The following is a 22,190-nucleotide window of genomic DNA, read 5'->3' on the forward strand; positions in this document are numbered from 1 at the left end:
AAAGCAGCGATAGGCTAGTAATAAAACCTCAAATCCCCAAACCTTCAAATTCCATTTAAAGAGCCATTCATATTTGACACACCCCCTCATCCCCTCCATGAATCCAAAGCTAGCCCTACAGTTTTAGTCCCACGTCAGAATCAAAATGTGACCAAGGCCTATTTTGTTTTTATTTTGTTTCAAATGTGATGAAAATCTCACACAGACAGGTTTTTCTCATGAGATTTCAGTCCAGGAGTGTTAACATTTCACAGGAACAGTTGATTTCACAAGATTTCCATCTATTTGGGCAGAAATCTGTGAGAACAGCACTCTTGAATCTAACCCTAAACCCTAGCCTTTCTATGACCTAAAGTTAAAAGCTGAGCTAAACCAAATCTAGATTTAAAAAACTGCTTGCTTTGCCCCGTCTATGTAAAATACGCTTATCTAATTGAAAACTGGATTAAACTTCAGTGGAAGGTAATTTTCAATACAGGAACTCCTCACTTAACATTGTAGTTATGTTCCTGAAAAATGCTACTTTAAGCAAAACAATGTTAAGTGAATCTAATTTCTCCATAAGAATAATGTAAGTGTGTGTGGGGGGGAGATGGGGTTAGGCTCCAGGGAAATTTTTTTCGCCAGACAAAAGACTATATACACACACACACATACACATATACACAGTATAAGTCTTAAACAAACAATTTAATATTGTACACAGCAATGATGATTGTGAAGCTTGGTTGAGGTGGTGAAGTCAGAGGGTGGGATATTTCCCAGGGAATGCCTTACTGCTAAATCACAAACTGGCACTCGGCTGAGCCCTCAAGGGTTAACACATTGTTGTTAATGTAGCCTCACATGCTACAAGACAGCACGAATTGAGGGTGGGGAGACAGCATGGCAGAGAGAGACAGAGACACATACCATGTGTGTGAGAGACGCACATTGCCCCTTTAAGTACGCTGACCTCACTCTAAGTACATTGCCTTTTTAAGTAGATCAGCAAGTTGAGACAGCAGCTGCTTCCAGCAAGCTCCCTCCATCCTGAGCCCTATCCTGAGCTCTATGGAGATGGGGTAAAGGAGCGGGGAGGGGCAGAAGTGGGGAGGGGGAGGGGAACACCCTGACATTAGCACAGCAATGCACAGCAAGCAGTTGGCTCCTGGGAGCAGCTCCAAGGCAGAGGGCAGGAGCAGCACACGGCAGTGGAGGGAAGGACAGCTGAACTGCCCAACAATTGATAGCCTGCTGGGCGGCTGCCAGACAGGGAACTTAAAGGAGCTGATGGGGGGCTGCCGGCCCACCCTGGTTCCAAGTCCTCACCAGCTAGTTCCAATGGGCTGCTCTTCCTGCAAGCAGTGGAGAAAGTAGGCGGCTGCCAAACGAAGTTATAATGGAGCATTGTGCAACTTTAAACAAGCATGTTCTCTAATTGTTCAGCAACGAAACAACGTTAACTGGGATGACTAAGTGAGGAGTTACTGTCTAGCATTAAAACCTTTCAATTTTGGCAATTAAAGTAATCACTTACTGCCAGGAAGGTAGGCTTTTTTGTAGAAAGTGTAGATGTTTTCTTTGTGGTAAAAGAATGCACCTGGAACATCTGTATATGTACTTTAAGGTGTTTTAATAAAGTCGTCCAGTGAGTCAAATTCCTGGTCAAAAGGATTGCCTCATTTTTGCTGTGTTCGCCTTGGACCATTTAGCAATTTACTGACATCGAAGGAGGTGTTAGCGGGTGAGACGTTCCAGGTATTCTTCATCTGCCTTTCCATCCCCTGAACATATGACGGCCCAAAGGATTCTAATTATCATATGGCCATGACTCAGCAAGTGAGCTAATCCCAAGAGGAACTGGATGGCTTTTAGTAATCTACCCAGAGTCACTGTTTTTTTCAGCCTATCCGGCCATTCCCCAATCCTCCCCATCCATAAGGACGGTCATTAAAATTTTATGCCATGTGCTTTCACAACTAGCAACACATAGCCAACCTGCTCCAAAACTTGAACTCATTAATAGCTAAAAGAGAGCACTTGTTAACACTCCCCACCCCCCACCCCACCTGGTCTCAGCCTTTGCTAACCTAAGGAATGAGAATCTAGGTAACCCTTCCAACCCAAAACTCAGTCTAAATTCTTGCACAGTCCTAATTCTGATGCAAAACTCTGCATTCATACAGAAAATGTCTCGCGCTGGCCCAGATTAATCCCTCCTATAACTCTGCTGAAATCACTGGAGTTGCACAAAGGATGAATTATTCTCTCTACATATGTATCTATCTTAATCCATCATGTACAATAATTTCCTTAAAAGGTGACTGATGTCGAGCAGAGAATGCAGAATGTCGTAGCATGTAGTCCAGCTGAAAAAGAGATGCATTCAAGAATCTAAAATATGAGTTCAAGAAAATATGTGCTTCCATTTCAAAGAGGAAATTAGTGATTTGTATTAATTATCTTCACATTTTTCTCTTCTAGAATTTTTGAACATTTATTCAATAATTCACTTCTTGGGTGTCAGGATTTTATTTTATTGCTTTGTGAAAGCACATTTAGAATTCTTCAGTTATGTGTCGATAAACTGTGCGTGACTTTCTGTTCTAAATCCCATTGCACCTAGATGCTTTGAAAAAATTTACATTTCAAAGCAGCCTGCGAAGGTTTTGCAGCTTTCTAAAACTGAGACTAGCAGTGGGCAAACCTCAAAAGCTTGAAGGGTCAACCTCATCACTAGTAGCCACACAACCCTTTACCTCCAACGAAGTGGGTATTCACCCACGAAAGCTCATGCTCCAATACGTCTGTTAGTCTATAAGATGCCACAGTACTCTGAGATAAATCAATTAACAGCAGGATACCAAGAGAGGAAAAATAACTTTTGAAGTGGTAAGAGAGTGGCCCATTACAGACAGTTGACAAGAAGGTGTGAGTAACCGTAGGTAGAATTAGTATTGGGGAAATTAAGTTTAGGTTTTGTAATGACCCAACCACTCCCAGTCTTTATTCAGGCCTAATCTGATGGTATCCAGTTTGCAAATTAAGCCAGTTTATCTTGTTAGACTGACCTCACACTTGGTAAAGAAACCCCCATCCTTTCATGTATTTATACCTGCTCCTGTATTTTTCACTTCATGCATCTGATGAAGTGGGTTCTAGCCCACGAACGCTTATGCCCAAATAAATTTGTTAGTCTCTAAGGTGCCACAAGGACTCCTCGTAGATTTTACTCATCATTACGTATGGTTTCCAGTTTTCCAGTTCTGTCCTACCAAAAGTTAATGGCCCACCATTAATTTGAAACTGTCACACTTCTTTCTACATTTTTATTGTTGTTACAAACACCACCTAAAATGACTATAGCTGAAAGGGATTAGAGAAGCAACCAAAAAAAAAAAAAGTTTTTCCTTTATTTTTCCAGTGTGCTTAATTTATTCATTTGACAGCACTTCCTGCTCTATGGTCAGTTTCACTGTTTCCCCCTGTACAATCCATTTGTTAGTCAGTTTTCCCTGTCAGTGTGGATCTGTTGCAGCAACATGAATGAAAAAATCATTTGTAAAAACAGGAAACTGTTGTTGTAAAACCACTCCCCCCCCCCCCCCCAAAAAAAAATATTAGTATGTATTTACAGTGTCTACCACAGTGGTGCTCTGGTCCTTGAGCGAGGACTCTAAATTAGTAGCTCTCAACCTTTCCAGACTACTGTACCCCTTTCAGGAGTCTGATTTGTCTTCCATACCCCCAAGTTTCACCTCACTTAAAAACTACTTGCGTACAAAATCAGACATAAAAATACAAAGTATCACAGCACACTATTACTGAAAAATTGCTTACGTTCTCATTTTTACCATAGAATTATAAAATAAATCAATTGGAATATAAATATTGTGCTTACATTTCAGTGTATAGTATATAGAGCAGTATAAACAAGTCATTGTCTGTATGAAATTTTAGTTTTTACTGACTTCACTAGTGCTTTTTATGTAGCCTGTTATAAAACAAGGCAAATATCTAGATGAGTTGATGTACCCCCTGGAAGACCCCTGTGTACCCCCAGTGATACACATCTAGGTTCCCTCTAAGGTGAACGCCTGCACAGCTGCGCAGGAGGCCACCAAGGGCCGTGCAGGCGTGCACACTGCACTCGGGCGTGGGGTGAGGTTGGGGGTGGTGATGTGGGAGCTTGGGGCATGCAGGGCTGCGACAATTCCCCCAGCCCCGGGGCTGCAGCACAGCGAGGAGAGAGGCCTCTTCCCCCCCACCCCCAGCCTGGGGCTGCAGAGAGGCAAGATGCCTTTCCCCCGGCCCCAGCCCCAGAGCTGATGTGGCCAGGGAGAGGCATCCCCGCCCCAAGGCTGCTGCGGCAGAGAGAGATGCCTCTCCCCCAGCCCAGGTGCTGTTGCGGGGAGAGAGGACTGGGGGGAATCCTCTCTTCCCACCGCAGCCCCTGGCAGCCTGCACCCCAAAGCCCTCTCCCCGGCCCCACCTCAGAGCCCTCACCCCCCTGCACCCCAACCCTTTGCCCCAGCCCTGAGCCCCCTCCTGCACCCTGAACCCCTCATCGCCAGCCCCACCACACACAACCTCTATATTGGTGCACATAACAAAATTAATTCCACACATGGATGAGAAAAATTAGATGGAACACTGGTACACGTACCGCCGGTTGAGAACCACTGCTCTAAATGAATAAATGAATAAATAGCATTAACACTAACACAAACAACAAATATCAGGGGGACTCAGAGACTGGTATAGAACCTGGAACTACTTTTAAGTTACAATTAGATTTCAAGTGGACTGTGTCCCTTTAAATAGATTCCTTCAAAACTAATTGTTAAAACCCCTCCCATCTGGCCTGCTCTTTTTGAGGCTGGCAGATGTTGCTTTAGAATCTGCAGTTTTGCATTCATCAGTGGGAGTGGGGGGCGGGGGGGTCAGAAGGCAGTAAGCCCATACAGCTCACAAGCGCTCCAAGATCAGCCAGGCCAGCAGTGGCTGTCTGGCAAAAATCACTTTGAAAACAGGAACTTCCCAGGGCTGGATGGAAGGAGCTGATTGGCACAGAATATAACCTCGGGAGTCAAAAAATCTTACCGCCTTATAGGTGAAACCGCGTTATTTCAAACTTGCTTTGATCCACCGGAGTGCGTAGCCCCCCCCCCCCCCCCCCCCCCCCCCGGAGCACTGTTTTACCACGTTATATCCAAATTCGTGTTATATCGGGCCGCGTTATATCAGGGTAGAGGTGTATATCTGTTTTATGGTATGCTTCTTTTTGTTGTTGTAGCTTCAAGAGAAAACCTTTTCAATGATGTCAACAGAGTGTGTGCAACCACTTGATATCCCAGAAGACAGATTGGACAAGCGAGACTCACACTGCAACCGTTTAGGTAAGTGTTATTATGGTGATGTCAGTGACTTGTAATTAGAGAGATGTCTTCTTTACATCATTAAGTACTGTCCACTGGCCTTTTCTTTCCAAGAGGTATAACTGAGCCCTCGTGAAACCCGATAGACTATGCCTTCTGGTAACACATCTGCTGCCAGATGGACAGGCAAAGGGTGTCTTTCCTGCATATAAATATTAGCTGAAGCTCTAGAAGGAAATTAATTAAAGAGAGGAAAGGAGAAAGAGTCATTGTTCTTTTTCGTGACAGAGAAAGAGAAGCGCTTTTATCGATTATACAATAATAAACTGGAAGCTAAGATATATCTGAGCCTTCACTACACCCACTTTCTATGTGCAATTTCAGTAAAAGATTTCAAATATTCCTTTAGCCTATATTTGGACAGAATTTTATTTTTTTTCCCCTTTATTGTCAATCTGTGTCCTTTCTGGAGCTGACTTTTTACATAACTTTTGCACTTGGAGTACCAGAGGCATCTCTGCTCATAAACATTTCTAAATATGAGGCTTTCAAGACTTTGATAGATGTGACTTTTGCATATTTTTGCATTTTGCATATTCGCCTTTGCTTCACATGTCATTACTTTATTCCAGCCTTCCAAAATTGTCATGAAGATTTGCTAACCCAGGCACAAAAATCTACTTGACTACCCGTACACTGATGGTAATAATGAAATACAAATGCTATTTTATTTGTCCCAAGCAAGTAGAATTTTGCAAGCCTGCTTTACTCACACACAATCAAGATGTCTGAGTGTGATTTCACCCTGGAAGCACAACCCAGGTCAGGGCTCTTTTATGATAGGAGCTATGTAGAAACAAAATAAAAAATGTCTCTCTTCTGAAGAACTTATCATCTAAATAGACAAAACAGACAAAAGATGTGAGAAAGGAAGAACTATTATCCCAATTTTACAGGTGTGGAACCGAGGCACACAGGAATAAATGATTTTACACAAGATCACATGGGAAGTCTGTGGCACAGCTGAGCATTGAAATCCAAAACTGCTGAGTACCAGTGCAGTGCCTTAATTGTGAAGTCATTCATCCTTACTTTCACTAGTCCATGGAAGTATGATGGTGTGAAATCTAGGACGTGAAATCAGAATCAGGCCCCTTTTGTTAAGCAAAGTTTCTAACTGAAAAGCAAAGCTGACAAATCCAACCAAAGCCAAATTTAAAAACCAAACCTCTGGTTTGTGTGCTATTAGTGATGGGTCAACCTCAAGAGACTCAATTTGTTCAGCTTGATTAAGCATCCAGAAATTTGGGTAATTGTCTAGAATGTACCCAGACTATCTAATGAGTCAAGTCCTGCTTCAATATACACTGGTGCAAATCCAGAGTAACTCCACCAAAGTAAATAGGAGCTGTGGGTAGAGAGGACCTCTTAAAATTAGTCCTATTATTTAGGTGTCTAAATATGGCATCTAAGATTGAAAATATTAGCCTTAACGTCTGTGTCACCCTATCTATAATATGGGTATAATTCTTCCCTTCTTCACTGTGAGGTTTAATTCTCTAAGGCCAGCATAAGGTACTTAATTCTCACTTATTCCCCGTTTTTAGTGGTATTAAGGCCCTTGTGATCAGGGCCGGCTCCAGGCACCAGCGCAGCAAGCAGGTGCTTGGGGTGGCCAAGGGGAAGGGGCGGCACGTCCGGCTCTTCAGCGGCAATTCGGCAGCGGGTCCCTCGGTCCCTCTCGGAGGGAAGGACTTGCCGCCGAAGAAGAAAGCGGATCGCGATCACGGCTTTTTTTTCTTTTTCCCTGCCGCTTGGGGCGGCAAAAACCCTGGAGCCGGCCCTGCTTGTGATGGCCTTCTGTGCAGAGGTGAATTTACTTTGTGTTTTAACCAGCTACGGTGTAAGTATTGTTATTAAAGTGAGCCCTTTTTTAAATTCTGTGATTCATTATTTTCTATTAGCGAGGTATTCTTTATTTTTTCCATGCAGATGACCTTTCAGAACAGTTCATTAAGAATTGTGACCTAAAAAAGAAACCAAGAAAGGGTAAAAATATCCAGGCTTCCCAGAACAGTGAGCTGGAACAGAAAAAGCCAAGGAGAAAGGATACACCTGCCTTACACACCCCACCACCTATACCAGGTAACACAACTTAGTAATATTGAAATCTGACAAACTTCTGATGTTTCCTGGTTTACTTGTATTCACTAGGAATTGAATAAAAATATTACTGTCCTCAATTTTCCTACATCTGTGTGTGCCTACTTATGGCAGGGAGGGAGAATAGGATTCTCAAAAGCACTCAGTGTTGAAATGTATGAAAAATTCACACCCCTGAGACACATAGTTAAGCCGACTAAAGCCCCATGGTGTGTACACACAGTTAGGTTGACAGAAGAATTCTTCCATCAACCTAGCTACCGCCCCTTGAGGAGATGGATTAACTACATTGATGGAAAATACCCTTCCCTCAGTGTAGCAAGTGTCTACACTACAGCACTACAGTGGCCCAGCTCCAGCACCATAGTTGTGCCACTGTAATGTAAGCATACCCTAAGTATATTAAGTTAGATGGGTGCAATTTTTATCAATGTAGATGAGATTTAAGTAATATTTATTGTGTGTCGTTCTCTGCAGGCATCCTCTCAGACTTTTCAGAACATTTAATTAAAAGGTGTGATATCACCGAAAACCCACAGAAGGGTAAAGTGAGTTCAGTCTCTCAGCTCACTGATCAGGAACAGAAAAAACCCAGGAGAAAAGATACACCTGCAATACACATCCCACCCCTTATACCAGGTAAGAGCATTAGCACAGCTTTCAAACGTAAAAAGTAAAGGGCAGTTAGTTTAGGAACACCCTCTGGAAATGTACGGGACACCATTTATCTGCCCACTCTGCTTAACTTGTCTAATCATGCCTACTTTGATCTACTTATTTTTCTTATTCCCAATTGGAATTATTGTTATTATTTGTGGTGCAGTAGTGACCAAAATATGCTAGGTTCTGTACAAAGATAGGATTCAGTCCCTGTTCTGAAGAGCTTACAATCTGAAAGAAATTGGGAAAGGGAGATCTCTTTTGACTTACCCTTGCTGAGAACTAAGAATGAGTTCAGAGTTCAAATTAAAAAAAGAACGGACCCAAATCTTTGCCCACAATTTGACTTGAATTTGACCACTTAGACTGTAAGCTCTTTTGGGGCAGGAGCAGTTTCTTGGTTGTGGGTTTGTATAGCTCTAAACATGATGGGGTCCTGGTCCATGGCTGGAGCCCCCTAATGCTGGCATAATACAAATAATACATACTAATGGCAAAGGTGAGTATTTGAACTCATCCAAGCCCCTGGAGGGTCACCTATCAATAAACGAATCCTCCAGTTTTTGTTGGGACCAGAATTTTGTTATCAGTTTAAATGTATCCAATCAGTCTTCTCCTCACTTCTCACCCATGTAGCAAATGGTGAAAGCTGAAGGCAGGAGGCAGCATGGTTTAATGTATAAAGAGGCAAGAACACCTGGCTTGTTATCCTGGCTCTGCCACTGACTTACAGTGTGGCCTTGGGAAAGTCACTTAGACCAAAATTTGGGTGCCTAAAATTAGGCAGTTGAATCCATCTCTAGGCATCTAATTAAAGCATGGCATGATTATTGGTTGTGCTGAGCACCTATAGTCCTGAGTGAATTTTAGGTCCTGATCCCTCACTGTGGCCAAGCACATTTCAGGAAGGGCTCTTGTGGCCCCTCTGCTGCCGTGCTGCAGGATTGAGGGAGGAGAAAAGGGGTTCAAATTATAGCCAGCCCCCAATGGTTCCAAGCATCCGTAACAGCAGTGAGGGACTGTCAGAAGGCCCCAGCGATGCCCCCTAATCCAGCTGCAGGGGCATAACGAGCATATGCAACTATCTCACTGGAAGATCATGATATACATTGAGGTGATCCGGCAGTGGTGGCCATCCAGACAACAATGGCTTCAGGGCCTTTTTGTGGCGGTGGTACAACTGGAGAGGCTATGGAGCAGCTAACTAGCTTGGGTATCCATATGGACTCAGCCACCCAAATTTGAACATTGTGCCCTTAATTACTTTGTTTTTTAGTTTTCCTATCTGCAAAAAAGACACGGCTTCTTACTTTCCCTACACCACAAATGTGTTGTTAGCCTTAATTAGCTAATGTTTGCACAGTGCTTTGAAGATGTAAAGTGCCATATCAGCGTCAAATATTACTACTGTTCAGGGAGGAGTGAGCTATTGCCAGTCAGAAGAAGCAATGTCTCAGCTGTTTCCAAATCACGGGGGAGGGAGGGACAGCTCCAAATCTAGTGTTAAATGGTTCATAAAGTAAGATACCACTGGAGAGGGACACTTACTAGATAGTAAGGTGCACTAGAAAAGAAAAGGCCTAAGGACCTGATTCAGCAAAGCATTTAAGTGCATGCTTACATTTAGAAACAGTTGGCACAGAGAGAGAGAGAGAGAGAGAGAAACCAAAGGAAAGAAAATTATAGAGGGGGACAATGCTAAGAGGCACCTTAGAAATATTTCCACCAGACTGATGGGGAAAAAAATCCAAACAACTAAAAATAGACCTGAGGAAATGTAAGTCCTTTGAGGCCAGATTTCCAATGGTATCTCAATGCCTAAAGTTACAGATAGGCATCACCTGGAATTTACAGAATTGTCTAAACAGGTTAGGCACCTAAATGTGTGATGCTTCCCAGGGGCACCCAAGCTTGGGAGGTACCTTACCACCACCAGCCTTTTGCCTGAGGAAGTCTTGTCTGTACCTGCTGTGGGTCAGCTCCCTGAAACCACCAGCTCTGGCAGCACAATCGCTTCTTTCCAGGCCTCCGCAGGTCTCACTTTCTGTATAAGCAGTGATAGGCACACACCAATCCCAGAGTACTGCAAGCATGCCCTATTCCTTTGAACACACACAGAACGAGATCTGCTGTTCCCAAAGGAATAGCACACACCATCTTGTAAGCATCTGCTCAGAGTCCCTGCTTTACTTAACACATAGCATTTAGATAGATAGATAATAAATTTATTCTTGTTCCCACTAATCTTATCAAAGAACAGAGATTCAAGTGATAGAGAGTGAGAAAAGGGCCGGCTCCAGGCACCAGCTTCTCAAGCAGGTGCTTGGGGCGGCCGCTCTGGAGAGGGGCGGCAGGTCCAGGTATTCAGCGGCAATTCGGCGGATGGTTCCTCACTCAGCCTGGGAGTGAAGGACCTCTCGCCAAATTGCCGCCGCAGATCGCGATCGCAGCTTTTTTTAGATCGCGATCACGGCTTTTTTTTTGTTTGTTTTGTTTTGGCTGCTTGGGGCGGCCAAAACCCTGGAGCCGGCCCTGAGTGAGAATATGGGAAACAAATGGTTACAGATAAAACAAAATAATAACATGCATTCTAGAGACTAAACTTAACTAACAAAGTATTCCTCCATATCCTAAGGATAGCTTACCCCAAGTTCTTTCCCCAGGGTTTTCTCCAGTTTGGCTAAGACGACTTCTTATCAGATCAAGCCCACTGGCATATTGTCCTCACAGATTGAAGGAATGAGGGTGCATCTCCTTATACCCCTGAAAGTTAATTGTCCTTACTTTAAACAGGGCTCTCCCCTACTGGTTCACTTCTTTCTGTAAATTTCTTCTCTTTGAAGATTTCTCAATCCTCCATTAGCATTCGGCTCAGACTATAGGTGGAGGCCCATTGTGAACCATAAAATACGTAATTTACATGTAAACAAGACAGACAGATAACCATTTCTTGCCTGAAAGAAAATGTGGTTTTCCCTTTCTGCTGACCAGTCCCTAGTTACAGTCCATAACGACATAATTTTCAGTATATATACACACAACTCCTTACTCAACATCCATACGTATATATGGTCATGATGAGCAGTGTGACACAGGCTTTCATTAGAAAACTTACATGGCATTCTTTTGGTGAACCCAAGGGACCCCTATACCCTTATATAACCCTGTACCCTCTGCCAGTTGCCATCTCGAGGTTCTTGGGTCACAAACTCCTATTCAAATCAATGGGGCTTAGGTTGCTTTTGAAAATCCCAGTAGGCAACTATCTGCCTCTTTAGGTGCTTAAATATCTTTGTAAATCTGGCCCTTCCGAAGGGTCCCTGGTAATTCAGGGCATCTGCTCATGTGAGTAAGGTTGAGACTGTTTGGAGGATTAGGTCATAGAGTTTGGCAAGTACTGGAAAAAATGAATCCACCAATATCCTACAAATTGCTCTGCACAATCAGACCTTAGCACCTGTGCCACCCCATTACAATCTAGTGTTGACTTACTTGCAGGATCAAGGCTTAAATTTGAATTTTCAAACAGATTTGCTTGTACTGCGTTTGCAAGCAATTTTGTCTTCCTTTCATTCAAATACTTTAGTTAACATGCCTGGGAGGTTGGGGGAAATCAATTTTAAGTAAATATTGGAATCATTAGAGGCACCTAAATACCTTTGAGGATCTGGGCCTACGTGATATATTTCCAATTGCAGCTGCTTCATTTTCAAATGTTAAATATCAAGTAGGACTGTCACGTGATTAAAAAAAGTAATCACGATTAATCATGTGATTAAAAAATTAATCACACTGTTAAACAATAGAATACCATTTATTTAAATATTTTTGGATGTTTGATTTCAGTTACAACACAGAATACAAAATGTACTTTAGATGTATTTTTGATTACAAATATTTGCACTGTAAAAAAAACAAGAAATAGTATTTTTCAATTCCCTTATTACAAGTACTGTAGTTCAATCTCTTTATCATGAAAGTTGAACTTATAAATGTAGAATTATGTACAAAAAAACTGCATTCAAAAATAAAAATGTAAAACTTTAGAGCCTACATGTCCACTCAGTCCTACTTCATGTTCAGACAATTGCTCAGACGAACAAGCTTGTTTACATTTTCAGGAGATAATGCTGCCTGCTTCTTTTTTTACAATGTCACCTGAAAGTGAGAACAGGCATTTGCATGGCACTGGCATCGCAAGATATTTATGTGCCAGATGTGCTAAAGATTCATGTATCCCTTGATGCTTCAACCACCATTCCAGAATACATGCGTCCATGCTGATGATGGGTTCTGCTTGATAAGAATCCAAAGCAGAACGGACCGATGGATGTTCATTTTCATCATCTGAGTCAGATGCCACCAGCAGAAGATTGATTTTCTTTTTTGGTGGTTCAGGTTCTGTAGTTTCCGCATCTGAGTGTTGCTCTTTTAAGACTTCTGAAAGCATGCTCCATACCTTGTCCCTCTCAGATTTTGGAAGTCATTTCAGATTCTTAAATCTTGGGCGGAGTGCTGTATCTATCTTTAGAAATTTCACATCGGTACCTTCTTTGTGTTTTGTCAAATCTGCAGTGAAAGTGTTCTTGAAACAAACATGTGCTGGGTCATGTGACAAAAAGTTCCTCTTCTGCCTTGGTGGGTCCTGCACTTTTTGGCGGATTAGCTCTCCTCAGAGGTTCATGGCAGCCCTCAGTTTGGCTGCTTCTGCTCAAGGCTCAAACCTGCCATTCACTCAGCTAACCTCATCACTGGCCAGCATGGGGGAAAAGGGAGAACAATCTCCGCTGTCTCTGTGTACCACCTAGTAGGTCGGGAACAGGCCAGATCCCTCAGCACCTTCTTTATCCTCATACCACAGGACTTTCCTCCTGAAGCCTGATCATGCTTGTACTACTTAGTCCTCCAGTACCACGCCTTCTCACTCCCTGCTCCTTGCACGCCCTCCACTAACTGATGGGAGGTCCTTTTTAAACCAGGTGTCCTGATTAGTCTGCCTCCCATAATTGATTCTAGTATGTTCTTAATTGGCTCTAGGTGTCTTAATTAGCTTGCCTGTCTTAATTGGTTCTAGCAGGTTCCTGATTGCTCTAGTGCAGCCCCTGCTCTGGTCACTTAGGGAACAGAAAACTGCTTATCCAGAGGCCAGTATATCTGCCTTCTACTGCTCTGCTGTACCCAACTGGCCTGGGTGAATCACAGTCATCATCCAAGACTGCCATAACACAAAATATATGGCAGAATGTAGATAAAACAGAGCAGAAGGCATACAATTCTCCCCCCAAGGAATTCAGTCACAAATTTAATTAACGCATTATTTCTTTTAATGAGCATCATCAGCATGGAAGCATGTCCTCTGGAATGGTGGCCGAAGTATGAAGGGGCATACGAATATTTAGCATATCTGGCACATAAATACTTTGCTATGCCGGCTATAAAAGTCCCATGTGAACGTCTGTTCTCACTCTCAGGTGACGTAAATAAGAAGTGGGCAGCATTATCTATCTCCCCCCATAAATTGCTATTTAAGTGGCAGGTATTTGGTGTTATTTTATCCACAGAACATGGCAGAGATGAAGGAGTTAAAGTGAAACTGAAAATATTTTGTTCTTGTTTTTAGTAAACAGCAATGTACTTCTTTTTATGAGCATTACAGTAAATATACACCTCTACCCCAATAATAACGCTATCCTCAGGAGCCAAAAAATCTTACCGTGTTATAGGTGAAACCACATTATATCGAACTTGCGTTGATCCGCTGGACTGCGCAGCCTCCCTCCTCCCTCCCTGCCTCCCCGGAGCACGTTATATCCGAATTCGTGTTATATCGGGGTAGAGGTGTAATATCTGCTATAGCAGGATTCAGCTAGGACTAACAACATTTGTCATCCAAATTCATTTAGTTTAATATTTACCTCTTTAGCATTAGCAATCTCTAGTGAGCATTTAAGTGAGAAATAGGGCCTCTAGTGGCTGTTTAAAGACCTTTACCATTTCTGCCCCTAGAAGACTACTTTTTTCGTTCCAATAGAATTTGCAAATGATAGAGGAAGTTAATGAAAGTTATATAGTAGTAGAGGCACTTGGTTATAATCCCCAGAGGATTTGCCAGCCAAGAAATACCAAAAGGGAATAAAGTAAAACAAGAAAAATGCAGTGGCTTTCAGGTCTGTAACAGAAATCGGTGCATGTGTCCAATTTCTGAGGAATGTGGCTGCTGATAGAAAATGAAACACCCCAGGCTTGATTTATCACTGCATTACTGAAGTTTTATGCCAGCATGACTCAACTGATTTTCATTTCATGAAACTAAACTAAGAAAGTGGTGAATGATCAGGCCCCCTTAGTCCCCTATGAATTCAATCCCAGTAGCCTGCTCATTGCTGCCTCTCCCTAGATACAGCATTCCCATCCCAGCTGCCTTTCTATGAGTACAGTTCTCCTGCAGAGCTCATCTGTCATCTAATAATCCCTGTGGCATATTCTGTGTGTGTGACATGGCTCGAGTGGCTTGTGTGCCTAGGTTTGAATGTCTCCCCTTTCAAAGAAGCATATTTTCTTTTCAGGTTGGATACTGGAGTACAAAAAGCTGATATTTAGATGTAGGCTGCAGTGGTGCATGGCTTGCAGTGAGAGAATGACTTGCTGTGGCTGCGGACTAGTCCACTATTTACAACTTATTTACTTTTAGGGTTACCCAGTAAGGCAGCAAGGAGAGAATAAATAAAATGAGGTCTTGTGGAACAGCTGTGCAAAACAAAATCTCAATTATAGGCTCAAATCCCAGATGCCCTAGCAGGGTTATTCGCACCAAACAAACATAAAAGGGCCTTTCTGTCCCTAGTCCTCTATTATTGCTGTTGCTGGATGTGTGGCCTAAGTAGCACATTCCATGCTCAGTGCTCTCTCAATAACTTGCACTGTAGGTTGTTCCAGTTTTAGGTTTTATTTTTCTCCCTAGTTGCTACTAAATGCCAACGCATCAAGCATTAACAAAACTACAAACCAACACTACCTATTTTAGCTTACTTAACCAATATTTTAAAAGCTGTCTTCACAAACATTTTCCCCATAGATAGAGCTGAAAATCATTCCCCTTGGCTCCTCCCTCCATTTTTGATGAGCTGTCCTTGATCACTTGAGATCAGTCCTATCCACTTTGGGGTGGCTAGAGACTCTCTAGGGACTGTTTCTGTCGCACTTCTCAATAGGACTGCTCCTGGAATGAGGGGGGCAGAATCAAGACCATACTACTTTACATCTTCCAAACACTTAACAAACATGGACTAATCTTCAGAACACCCCCATGAAATACATAAGTATTTACAGATTAGAAACTGAGGCACACAGAGGTTAAATGTCTTGCCCAAGGCTTCAGCGAGTCCCCAAAGAGGGATAGGACTCAGTCTAGAGCACAACGATCAATACCAGCAAGCTATGCAAAAACACAATAATGTCCAGAATTATTACTTCTAATACATCTAAACATCCCAATGAAGATCAGGGACCCATTGTCCTGGGTACTGTGCCTACACCTAAGAGAGAGTCCCTGCCTCAAGGAGTTTACAAGCTACGTGAACAAGACACGTAAACGTGAAGTGGAAAAGGGGAAAGGAAATATTATTACCTCTACATTACAGTTGAAGAACTGAGTCAGAGAGAGATTAATTGACTTGCCCGAGGTCACATAGGAAGTCACTGGCAGAGCTGGGAATTCAACGCCGGTCTCCTGAGTCCCAGTCTCATGCCTAAAGCATAAGACCATCCTTCCTCTGCAGAACAGGAGATACATTCAAAGGAATTCTGAGTTCTGGTAAATTTGCCATTCCTTCCTCATTTTATCTTAACCTTATAGTTAGAGATACATGTGCATCCAATCTACTCATGGGTAGGGGATCATGTGTGTTGCAATAAGTCCAAAGCATTTGATAAATTACTGTGGCATTCAAGATGCAAATCTTACTGGAGCAATGCTTTCATTTAAAATCTGTCTTTTCCCCAGTATGCTATGGATAAATGTAAGTTCATCATTAGTAAGTGACATTAAAAAATAATTAACAGGTACAAAACTTGCCCCACTAGTTGTTGTCACATGCTTGCATTTCAAAAACATTTATAGACATGCATCACTTTAGAAAAGCAAAAGCTATTTAAATAGCAAATAAATCAAATCAGCCCACATCTTGGACTTCTGATGGAATAAAGAAGGGAAAATGGCCCTGATCTCCATTGTTGTGAGTTTGGCACCTCAGTACCTTCAAGGATCTGGGCCAATGTAACCACAATTCTAATGTAGCTCCCACCCATGACCATAAATGATCTGCATCAGATTTGAAACACCTTTTATTGCTAGCCTCACTTAGCAGCATATTCAATTAACTTAAGGGTTTCTGAAGAGCCCTCTGCAAATGCAGGTTTTGACAAGAATGTAAATATTCGTGTGAATATGGCAAAGCTGTTCCTGACAAACGGATATTTGAGATAATTATAAAACCACACTCTCAAGCCCTCATCCTCTCCTTTGTCAGTATTTCTCAAACTGGGGCCACCGCTTGTGTAGGGAAAGCCTCTGGCGGGCCAGGTCGGTTTGTTTACCTACCCCGTCCGCAGGTCCGGCTGATCGCGGCTTCCAGTGGCCGCGGTTCACTGCTCCAGGCCAATGGGAGCTGCTGGAAGCGGGGCCAGTATGTCCCTCAGCCCACGCCGCTTCCAACAGCTGCCATTGGCCTGGAGCAGCAAACTGCGGCCAGTGGGAGCCACAGTCAGCCAGACCTGCGGACGGGGCAGGTAAACAAACCGGCCCAGCCCGCCAGGGGCTTTCCCTACACAAGCGGCAGCCCCAGTTTGAGAAACACCGCGGTACACAGAGGAAGTCTCTGCATGTTGTAGCACCAGCAAAGCAGCTCTACACCATCCCCTCACCAGCCTCAGTTTGACAGGAATTGCCCTATGATTGATAGACAGTCAGATATAAACACCCCGAGGAAGCTCTAAGGTGCACCAGGGACAAGACTGGCAACAGATCCTCTACCTCCCCTTGCTAAACTGTACTCAGCACAGCTCTGGCAAGGACCTTAGAGTCTGAAGCCACTGATAGCCTAGTGTTGGGTTACAGATTTCTCATCAGCACTAGGTTCTATTGTAAACTACTACCACTACTTTGTATTTATTTATGCGCTGCTTTATACTTCAGAGAGTATACTGGCTAATCTATTAATCCTTAAAACATCTGTATGAAGCTATGCTGAATGTTATGATGCCCATTTTTCAGATGGGAGAGAGGCTCAGTGACCTGTCCAGACACTAAATCAGTAAGCAGAGCCAGGATTAGCACACAGGTGTTACTAATCCCACCACTCTGCACATTCAATCTAGACCACACTATCTTGTGCTTTTGATCTACATAACACACTGTACCAGCTTCAGGAATCCCGCCAGGATTATATTTTGGGAGCACTCTCAGTCACCACTGCACTCTATTTTGGTGAGCATGTGATTATTGAATGACAACAACTCCTTATAGCTGGGCTGCTGAGTCCTGTTGCTACCCTCCAGCTGTGCCTAGCTCCCTGGGCCTTGAAGACAATTTCTGCTAAAATTAGCTGTGGTAGGTGGAATTGCTTCACGCACGGAGTAATTTTGATGCTCCTATAGTCTGGCTAGGAGCCCATTTGCTTTTTCCTTATTGTTTTGTAACTCAGATAAGAACCAAGAAGCACTGGAGATAGGATTATAGATCATAGCTCTAAACTTTAGTTTTGTTTGCTATACATTATAAGCTTCCATTGCAGGCAGGGAACATTTTGGAAAAGATGCAGAAATAACGGGATAAAAATAAATGTCTGTATTTTTGGAAAAATTTTTGCTAGGGGCTGAGTTGAAACCTGGGTGTGGAACATTTCTCTCTCTCTCCATCACTTTAAAATGGCTTCCCTGTTACCAGTTTCCAGTATTAGTCACTCAATGGCTGTTTGAAGGACACACCATTATATTTCACACTTACCTTTTGAAGTTTCATCCCTCCCCCAATAAAATCAACTAATTGGTAAAAAACCTCATACAAACAAAACCAGACCTGAATTCAAAATAGTAATTTAGGTCAATCATCTGTGTCCCTAATTCCTCACCTCTTGAAGAGTGTCCAGAATTGAAGAAAGCCTTCCTGTGTGGCATAGCTTCCTTTGCGCTATTTTCAGACTTCATGAACTGCTTCATTATGAGAGGGCTTTCAACACAGAAAGAAAGAAAATGGGTTAATTTGACAGAACAACTTGGCAGGTTGGAGCGCACTGACAGCAAACGGTAGGCGACTGACTTAAAGCGATTTGCTTGGCTTCAAGTCCGGGTTTCCCCTCACCCTGTTTATGGAATATTTTAGCCACCATACTAAAGACAGTGGAAATAAAACATACTGTGGAGGCTATTCATTGTTTTTTTTTAAATAGGAATGGGCAAAACAAACCAGTTCAGCTAAAATAAGGATTGAGTAGAGCCTTTGCCTGTGGGATTCCATTGGTTGATTTTAACATTTCATTTTAGGGGCATCATTTTTTAATTATATTTTATTATTTATTTGTATCACTGTAGTGCATAGAGGCCCCAGTCAGTAGTGGGGCCTCATTGTTCTAGGCTCTAGGTTTGTACATTCTAAATACACTAGACAGACAAAAGATGGGAGCTCACAAGCAGAGACACAGACACATTAAATGATAGGTCACATAGGCGTTCTGTGGCTGATTGAACCCAAATCTCTTGAATCCCAGTCCTGTGCTTTAACCACAAGATCATCCTTCCTCTCTATATTAAGCTGTACAGTTCTCCAGTGCCTTGGCAATGGGTGTGTGGTTTTCTTAATTATCCTTAGTATTCATTTACAGACAGATCTTCTTTGATGCATGTTCAAATTCACAAAGCTCAGTATTGCTTGTACTGGTACAATGTCTTTGGTAATGCATGGGAGCCTGTTCATATTTTTATTTACATATGCAACATGTTGCCATTAGATTCATTTCAGTGGGGATGATACTGGATGTGTGGGAGCTGGCTGTTAAGTCTTTCAGCATTTGCCCATTCTGGAATCTGCATTTGCAAAATCTAAGTAATAAACAGTCCAGAAGATTTCTGAGAATAAACCACAATGTGCTAGTTATTTGAACAGGTATCAGCAGTGTGTGAGAATGTCCAATAATTGTAATTACAAAGTACAAAAACAGACACGAGTTTCAGGTTTACTAAATATTAGGGGCCTGATTATCCAAATTTAATCAGAAGCAACTCCACTGAGTGTCAAACAATTGGAAAGGATAGGAAAATTAGGCCCTTGTAAACAATGAATATGTTAACCCGTCTAGTTTTTAGTTTGTTTTAATTTTTTTTTTCCTGTTTAAGGTACTAACTTGCTTAAAGAAGAAAAGCAGACAGTGATTGTGGAAGATGATGAAAAGGATGGCGAAAAAACCCTTATTTAAGATTATTGTGATATCTCCAAAACTATTGTAAATAATTCCAGATCATTCAAAATGGTAGCATATAACAAAGCCCATTTGTTTTTATAAATAATTTTTGAAAGCATGCACTGCATTTAAGCTAGTACCAAATGCTTATCTGTAAATGGCTAGCATTGGAAAAGATGAAAGTAAATAGACTTGTGGTTAGGGTTGGAAGAAAGATCTTGTATTATCTAGCCCTATCATGCAGAATTTTTCTACGCTGATCCCATCTGAAGACAAAAAAATTTTTGGACATCTCTAACAGTGGCCACAAGGGATGCCAGCTAGCACCACATAACAGGGTGGGAGCTGTGAGTGTGGGACACCCACTAACTAACAACAGGCTTCTCTTGAGAAGAGAGCTGCTATAGGTCTATCCCACAAAAGGACAGCACCGGGCAGAAGTAGGCCAGCTTCTACACCACCACCCCCTTTTCCCATGGTTGTGAAAATTTGGCTAAAGATTTTAATGTGTGTTTGTGTCCTGATTCTGTGTTTCATTACACCAGCTTTACTCTGGTGGAATATCAGTGACTAAGGTGAAGTTACACTAGCATAAAAGTGAACAATCAAGTCAACAGGTCCTAAAATTGAATCCAAATGTCTCTTGCATGTACAGTATAAGTTCAGTACCCATATTTGTATTTTTTTCCTTTGTTATAACCTGTGAGTTTGCTCTAATACCAAAAATTAGTACCTCATAAGAGCCATCAACTTTGAAACCTTAAATATTACAAAGCACACTGCTATCAGAAAAGAAGCTTCCTAGAAGTGCAACATTTGTAATTTATACTAGTATGTATTATTGAATTTTTAGCATCGAAGTTCTTTTTCCAAAGTTGGTGGAATATGAACTAGTTGGGTAGCTGATCTTTTAATCTGCATGTTTTGTTTTGGTAAGTGCTTTTAATTGAAACCTAGCCTGTTAGGGGGTGCTGTTAAGATTAAAAATCTTTGTTGGAGAATTCAGAGATAATCATACACAATGTTTTCACAATATTTTGTGGTAACAGTAATTTACAAGTTAATTCATATAAAATGTCTCACAGTGAGTCACAGACAATTACAATCAATATAGTTCAAACAAATAGAACTAGGTACCTAAAGAATGTGACACAAAACAGATGGTCTGTGTGTAAAAACTGGGTGTTCTCATGGTTGTTCCTACTAGGTATCCACCTGTACAAAGCTCCAACCCTATTAACATCAATCTGTCCTTTATTGAGTCCTTGACAATCTCAGCAGAGGGAGCAAAGACTGTGTAGCCTAGCAGACTGAATTCAATTATCCTCTTACTGTCCAACATGCTTACCTTTTTAAGAGGTAGGGTGACCAGACAGCAAATGTGAAAAATTGGGATGGGGGTGGAGTGTAATAGGAGCCTATATAAGAAAAAGACCCAAAAATCGGGACTGTCCCTATAAAATCGGGACATCTGGTCACCCTATTAAGAGGGCTGAGGAACGCTGGTTGTAAGGAATCTTACAATATAGCTACTTCTGCTATACCTGAGACTTCAGTTTCCAAAGCTATTGATCCACAACATTCATGAGCATTCAATTCATTAATAAATATTTAGAGGCAATGTATACCTTGTATGGTAAATCAGTGACAATACCATAAAAATTACATAGCTAAACTTGTACAGTGGACTAGAAATTATGAATTGGCTATTTGACAGGTATTTTTTTCTGAATATTAATGTATAGAGTAGATTAAAATATTAACAGAAACCCACATATCAAATAACTATTAATATATGGTGAGCAATGAGTGTATTTTACAGATAATGCTTTGCAATTCAAGTTACAATTAATTTCCTCATATGGTCTACCTACAGTGCCAATGCACTAATTGTTTTTGAGCTATTATTATGTAGGTCATGGTTGTGGTTCTTTATTCACAGTTTTCTTTTAAGTAGTCAATGAGGGACAGCAATATCTGTACCTCTGTCCTCTTTCTTAATGTAACACGCCTTTTCCACTGGAAAAATTTCCCACACCCTACTCCAATTGTCACAATCAGTGGGGAAATTGTGTATTTGATCCTAGAACATCACAGTTCAAGTAGCCCAAGCAGTGTGTCTGGATGAGGTGGCATGGCCTAGTGGATAGAGCACTGGACTGGGACTGTGTTCTAGTCCTGGCTCTGCTACTATCCTGCTGGGTGACCCTTGGGCAAGTCACTTTACCTCCCTGGGACTCAAGTTCCCATCTGTAAAATGGGGATAGCAATACCTCCTTTGTAAAGCACTTTGAGATCTACTGATGAAAAGCATAAAATAAGAGCTAGGTATTTTTAGCAGCAGCAGGATGATGACGTTCTCCCCATGACATGAAGTGGAAGCAGAGCTACTACGTGGCCAGCTCTGGCAGTTCAGGCCTACATATCGTGGGATCCACTTAGTGAATCAAGATGGATGGATAGACATCAGCTAGGCCATTTCCTCTCCTCTTCCTCCACCCCTTCTCCCAAAGCCTTGGAGTAAAGGGAGGCCCTATGAAATACAACCCAGCAG

General features: G+C 42.0%; 1 protein-coding gene across 4 annotated transcripts in view; it reads left to right on the forward strand.

Annotated features, from left to right (window-relative positions):
* The window catches only part of PPP1R17 (protein phosphatase 1 regulatory subunit 17), a 45,606-nt gene extending 24,291 nt beyond the window's left edge, over positions 1-21,315 (forward strand). For 3 of the 4 annotated variants that reach the window (XM_065583730.1, XM_024107807.3, XM_024107808.3), the window contains exons 3-6: positions 5,279-5,381; positions 7,353-7,505; positions 8,001-8,162; positions 19,572-21,315. In XM_065583730.1, coding sequence (XP_065439802.1) covers positions 5,300-5,381; positions 7,353-7,505; positions 8,001-8,162; positions 19,572-19,651 — 477 coding nt within the window. In that variant the 5' untranslated portion in view covers positions 5,279-5,299 and the 3' untranslated portion in view covers positions 19,652-21,315. Of the gene's footprint in view, positions 1-4,941; positions 5,096-5,278; positions 5,382-7,352; positions 7,506-8,000; positions 8,163-19,571 lie in introns of those variants that run through there. The other variant, XM_024107810.3, reaches the window with a different exon arrangement.
* The last annotated feature ends 875 nt before the right edge of the window (positions 21,316-22,190 follow it).

Source organism: Chrysemys picta, chromosome 2 (assembly GCF_011386835.1).
Source record: "Chrysemys picta bellii isolate R12L10 chromosome 2, ASM1138683v2, whole genome shotgun sequence".
NCBI classification, from domain to species: domain Eukaryota; kingdom Metazoa; phylum Chordata; order Testudines; family Emydidae; genus Chrysemys; species Chrysemys picta.